This window comes from Micromys minutus, assembly GCF_963924665.1.
Source record: "Micromys minutus genome assembly, chromosome: 33".
Lineage (NCBI taxonomy): Eukaryota > Metazoa > Chordata > Mammalia > Rodentia > Muridae > Micromys > Micromys minutus.
In genome coordinates, this window is record NC_137968.1 from 10,605,558 (window position 1) to 10,612,399 (window position 6,842).

General features: G+C 40.6%; 1 protein-coding gene across 1 annotated transcript; it reads right to left on the reverse strand.

The window, feature by feature from the left end:
* Positions 1–935: 935 nt before the first annotated feature.
* Positions 936–6,573, reverse strand: KCNV1 (potassium voltage-gated channel modifier subfamily V member 1; the record flags this gene model as incomplete). The annotated part of the gene is made up of 3 exons (XM_080909390.1): positions 936–1,447; positions 4,747–5,276; positions 6,104–6,573. The coding sequence occupies 3 exons, from the start codon at positions 6,571–6,573 to the stop codon at positions 936–938; spliced, it is 1,512 nt and encodes a 503-aa protein (XP_080765516.1).
* Positions 6,574–6,842: the final 269 nt, after the last annotated feature.

The window sequence follows — 6,842 nt, forward strand, 5'->3', positions numbered from 1 at the left end:
AGAAAGCGTCTCACAATATTTTTTGAACAAATGAAAATATCTTCGAGTTCATCTTGTGATGTCATCCGACATATTTCCAATTATGAAAAGACTATCTAATCTTTTTGATGAATAAACTTAGGATCTTTACTACTTCACTTGTACATATTCATGATTTTGAAAGCATGGCTTAAATAATTCATCCATAATGAGATGTTTTAGAAATCATTTAATTTTCCCAGAGAGCTATGCTGCACTCTTCCTCACACATCACACTCATCTGGGATGATGAAACTGTCTAGGGACTTGAAGTCTCTCCTACTGCACTCTTCAGGAGTTGTAGGCATCCTCTTACAACTGGACTGATAAAGGGTGGAGCTCGGTCCAATTGGACCCAGTGACTTGCACTTTATAGAAGATGAGGGACTCACTATAGCTACTAAGATGAACTGTTTGATTGCAAAATTTATATTTATACTCAACAGCTTTAATTGATAGGGAAAGAAGTGACTTATTTGGAGTATGTCTTTAAATGGCAAAAAAGTGTTCAGCGTGTTTTCAGATATTCACTCGTTCTCCACCGCACCCGTCCCCCCACGAATGTGAAGTGCAACTTCCATGAAGAACAGAAAATACAGTGCTGCTGAAAGCCCAAGAATAATGACACATGAATCTTTAAACGTTGCTGTATGGAATTATATTAATTGATATTTGAAAACTCGGTTACATGTTCCCTTTCCCAGTGGAGTTTGGTTATATAATTAGCTACGTTGAAGACCTGTGTGTCAACATAATTGGTAGTTGCTATTGGAGATGTTAAATATTCCAGGAAATCAATACACCAGAAAGAAGATAAGTGGTTAAGAAAGTCATCATAAGTATACAGCTATCCATAGCAGGAAGGCTTCATCAATCTGGTCAGATGTACATAGGTTTTAAATAGGATGAAGATAAAGTTAAAACCAGAAATCATCTCCACCACTGCTTCTAGTACTTGCTCTCTCCCTACCCTTTAATCGAAGCATCTCCATGATGCTCCGGGCATAGACATCCCTCAGGTTAACACTAATGTATGAGTCAGTAGCTATATTCTTGGTAAGCTTCTTGAGAGCTTCGCGCTGTCTCACAGCTGCTTCCTTGAGTTTCAAGGTGAAATAGCAAGCAGAGAATCGATCATTAATAATGGCAATCGGCAAGGCCAAGACAAGGATTCCCGATAGAATGCACATGAAGGCCACAATTTTGCCTGTGGTGGTGTCTGGTCTAATGTCCCCATATCCTACTGTAGTCATGGATGTTGTGGCCCACCACCATGCACAAGGAACACTTGTGAAGGTCGTATCAGGAATGCTTTGCTCTGCAAAGTATTCTATTGTTGAAAATATAGAAATCCCCACAGATAGGAACAGGAGCAGTAGGCCAACTTCTTCATAGCACTGGGTGATTGTCATCCCAAGAGAGCGCAATCCTGCAAGAGAAAAGGCGTGGTCAGGCAGAGGCATCCTTCTTCTGCTACTCTCCTTCCTTTCTCCCTCCCTGCAACCCACCCACATGCATGTTCTGCATAACTAATGAGATGATACATGTTTTGGGAATAGAGTGAAAATGAAATGATGACCTCTGGACCCAGAAAGCTTATAATCTTATCGGTGGGCACGGGTTATATAGTCATCGAGTCCATGTTGTTTCTGCCATTTTAATGCGAAAAGGAGACTGAAAGACAGGCAGAGACTGTCTCACATGAGCTTATCACTTCATGTGATGACAGTCCTCTGCAGGGATTCATGTGAAGGGCTGACTTGATCAAAGCTGCTTTTGGGTGTGTCATGTCAGCTTCACAGCATTTTGATGTTGCTTTCTTATATTTTTGTGTCTTCTTTTATTATCTTTTTTTCTCTATTTTTTTTTTTTTTTTTTTTTTTTTTTGAGACAGGGTCTCTTTACATAGCCTGGCTTTCCTGGAACTCACTCTTTAGGCCTGGCTAACCTTGAACTAAGAGATCTGCTTGCTTCTGTGTCTTACTTTCTTACTCATAAGAAGCTCAGTACAATCAGATGCTTCATTGCCTGAAGCCAGAGGAAGGTTTTATTTCGTGGCAATGAAGTCAAACAGCAGGAGTGAGTACTTGCTTCAGATGTCTGTACAAAACATATTCTTACCAGTGTGAATAAAGCTTCTGGAATTCCCAGAATATCAACTGAAATTCTATTTCTTGTTACCCTTCATAATAGGATATTTTGGCTTTTCTGTAAGATGATAAAGCTAAGCAACACAGTCTTTCATTGCTGAAAACATAGGAATGGAGGGAAGCGAGCAATTTACCTACTATGAGGAAACATGGGCTTATGGAATTCCAGTATCACCTATAAAAAGCTTAGGTGCCAGGAAGAGCAACAAGAACCTACTCTAAACCAGGACTTAAATAATCAGAGAAATATCTTCTCCATGGTTAGGGAAAGGTTTCTAAAAGTTTGCATTTTGAAGCCATAACAGCATGACTGGACAAAGAAACTGCCTCGAGATCCCAAATCAATACTTTTTAAAATATTTTTTTATTCTTATTCATCCTTAGGAATTATTTGAAATTCATTAGAATACAACCTATAGTCTACCTATTTGAAGTTTGCTTTTCAAATATTGAGATAATTTAGCCTTATTATCATCTATTTGTAATAAACTATGCATATTGATTTTGAGGAAGTTCAAAAATATGTCATTCAGAAAAACTATATGCCACCTCATTAAATAAATTCTCTTGGGTATGTCTATATGGAGTGGCAGCTTAGAAATAAATTGACACTGTATGATGAAAAGTATAGTGTTTAGAAATCTGATTTCATGTAAAGATAAATGATTTATACATATGTATATCATTTATATATTATTAGATAGTGCTCAGAAATAATATTCACAGGGTAATGTATTCAGTACAAAGGTATAAAGCCAGGATTTATACCAAGACTGTCAGGGATCTTAACCATGATTATGTAATATCTGTCAACAAAAGTTTCAAATATGTGGGGACTTATGATTCCTGTGGTTATATTTTGTAAATCGTGTATCTGACAAAAATCTATTAAATGTTTATATGTTTGTCATACATTTTAAATTAACTGAAGCTGTGTTAATACACTGCACATGCTTCAGAACTGTGAAAACTTTTGAAGACATGACACCGTAAATTACTATTCTTTCCCTTTTTCTTTCTTTTCGAAAAAAAAATATAGCTCTCGGTGTTTTATAAACTGAATCCTGTGAAGAGTTTATAAATACTCAGAGAAAGCATCCCATTATCTGTGTCAGGAAACAAAGAGTGTTACTTGTAAAAGTTCTTGGGAAGCCCATTATCACATCCTTGGAATGTAAGACTAGCTAGGAAAATACTTGACTAGAATTCTGCAGGGTGAGTTTTAATTACAGAGATGTAAAACAAATATTCAGGCTAATTTCTCCCTATGTTAATAGGAGGCATAGCTACCACCATTTTCACAATGGTCATTCAAATATATCTTTGTAGACATTTGTAAACATCTGTATGTGTACACATGTGTTTGTATTGTATTACTATGGATGGTATGCCAATATTTCCCTAAATGCATATGGCTCCCAGATAACCTAGTTGCATATCTATTAAAATACATGGACCAGAAACTAGTTCATATACTAAAATCTGGACTGAAGTCAGTAATTTGTGGAAATACTCTTATTTTCTTTAAGTTCTAATTCTGATAATCTTAGAATATTCAATAGTCATGAAACCTAATAGTGACCACTATTACTCTCAGACAATGAGAACTCTTTTTAATTGCTCTGTTTGATTTCCTTTGACATTGGCTGTAGCTTTTATGGACAGGTTAACCTGTCTGTGTGTGTGTGTGTATGTTTGTGTGTGTGTGTTTGTACTTTATGTATTATTTTTCTAAAGGATGTTCATTTGATTTTTTCAAATTATTCAAAATGTATGATAATTCTAAAATACCAAATAGGGCATTAATTACTGACATATCTTTCTTCCAAGACAAAATAATTTTATTTATTCATCAAAAATTAGTGGAAGGTCATCAACACCTGGCCATCTCTCTTCTGCCATGACTCTTTGTTCCAGTCTTAAAATGTCATATATATGGACATTTTTATAGACCACACATCTTAAATAATTTTTAGAAATGGAAGGTCCAACTTGCCTATGATCCTATTATATTATATAATTTATGTGCCATTTATAGATGTTTTATGTATGATCTTTGAGAAGAATAATGTCATATGTACATTTACACATACACATACATATTACATATACACATACATATACACATACATATACATCATATGCCAGTATATACATACATCATATACATATACACATACACATACACATACACGTACAGGTACACGTACACGTACATATACATATACATACATAATCACTGAGTTCTAATACTAAATTTAAAATATCATCAAATTGATCTGTCCACATTATCTTGTGGAAAGAGTTTGTGTGTGTGTGTGTGTGTGTGTGTGTGTGTATGTGTGTGTGTGTATGTGTGTGTGTGTCTGTGTGAGAGAGAGAGAGAGAGAGAGAGAGAGAGAGAGAGAGAGAGAGAGAGAGAGAGAGAGTCTTATGCTTATGAAAGCATCTTGAAGATTTTTCTCCCTAGTATTTTACAAGAGATAAAAGTCGGATAGGAATAGAAGGTGGTTCTGTGCCAATATATCTAACGCTTACTTTAAAAGGACAACGAAAGGCCCCAGTGAAGTAAGAATACCTGTGGAATGCCGTCCCAGCTTTAGCATGCGCAGAGCTCTGAGGAGCCTCAGCACCTGGACCAGACGCCCAACATTTTCCAGCTCTTGGGTGGTGTGGCTTCCGCTCAAGCTTTCCACCAGAAGAGTTATGTAGAAGGGCAAGATGGCAAGGAGGTCTATAATGTTTGGGACCTTCCTCAGGAAGTGGCATCTCCCTTTCACACACAGGAAGCGCAGAAGGAACTCCCCTGTGAACCAGCTGATGCACACATACTCCAGGATCTCCAGCAGCTGCAGGTTGAGCCAGCTTAGCTCAGCTGACATCAGGGCCATGTTGACGATAGACACCGCGACAAAAATGATGGAGATCACGCCAAAGATCCGGGCTGCCGTGGAAGACCCGGGCTTCTCCAGAATATCCCAGAGCTTTTGTCGCACAGTGGGACAAGGTCCTTGTGAGAAGTCCTGTTCACTCTCGTGTTGACTTTCCTGGTCATCTGTGTCCTTCTTGAAATCAAGAGTTTCACTCAGCTCCTTTCTTCTGAAGTATCTTTCAGGGAAGACAACTTTGTGATTAATTAAACACACACACACACACACACACACACACACACACACACACACACAGAAGTACAAGAGTATTAAATTTGACAGAGTTCACACTTATATATGGACAAAATATAGGAATAAATATTCATATTTTGTCCATGGTGGCCCCTGACTGAATTCCCACTTATTACTTTTAAAATGATCACTTATCATATGTAAACAGGATTTATACATTAGCAGGCAACTTTAGATCAGTGAATTTTGTGTGTGTGTGTGTTACTTACTTTCTGATGACAAGAACAGGTATTTCTCACCTGGGATGTTTGTGTCTATAAAACTGTATGAGGGAGGTGGTAGGAAAGACAGGCAGCAGTAAGTCAATATTAGATCTTACAATTATCACCAAGGCAATCCATTCTCCTTCAGGACCTTAGGATGTCCTTCAAACAAAATGTGCACAGTTAAAACCTTGGTTTGATGAATGATAATAAACCAAAACCGTTCACTCCTACGTATCTTTGGGAGGGGGCATAGTTTTTCTGACTCACTTATTAAATTATCAGATGTTTACTGCAAGTCTGACCTGTCTGCACTTTCACAGGAAATCTGAGTATTAGTCTCTGGGAAAAATGGAGCAAGAAGTTTGTTGCTGTTGTTATAAAGTTCAAAGTTGACGTTAGGCTTGATTTACCTTATAGACAAGACATAGAAACACCTATTGGCAGGCATGGAGTAGACAAGCTTACACAAAGCCACTAGTCTTTGCCTGGGCTTTCTTACAGCCCGCCCCTCCCTTCCCCGCGCCCAAGTGCTGCGCCCTGCTGATACCTGTCCCTGCAGCAGGAGTCGATGCTGAGTTCATCGATGCCCCAGTACTGGATCTCCTGAAGGAAGGAGAGCGCACAGAGCTGTTCCATGACGTGCAAGCGGCCAGTACGATAGTAGTGCAGGACATAGCGGAACGCCTGAGAGCTGCGGTCGAAGAAGTACTCATTGTCCACCGGGTTGGCATCATCGCAAAGCTCCAGGGGGCTGGGGGCGGCAGCCAGGGCACCCAGGCGGCGGTAGGAGGCCACCACCACGGCCAGCTTGCCCAGGCGCGTGTGCGGGAAGCAAGACAGAGCTTGCTGCGAGAGCACGAAGCGGCTGCCGCCCACATTGACCGTAAAGCAGTCCCCTAGAGCCAGGGGTTCCCCTTCGCCCTCGCTGCAGAAGACACTGGAGTCCAGTGAGGTCAGGGAGCCACTGTCCAGCGACGACGAGTCCAGCAGGGGCCGATTCCGGGGAGACAGATCCATCCCGACCACCTTGGCCTGAAGGCACTGCGAAGTTAGGAAGGCGCTGGATCAAAGCGTGGGTCCCCCTCGAGGGCGGTGCCAAGGCCCCTGCTGGCGGCAGGGATCTCCCAGGTTCCCGAGGGAGAAGCCTCCCACTTGTGCACCCCTACTCTCTCCACCAGCTTGATGGCTGGTGTCGCTAGGCAGCTGCGAGTGCGCGGTAGAGCTAGGAGGCTGGGAGCGCAGGAGTGGTCGCGCGGAGGGAGCCCTTCAAGCAGCGGTTGCGTCGT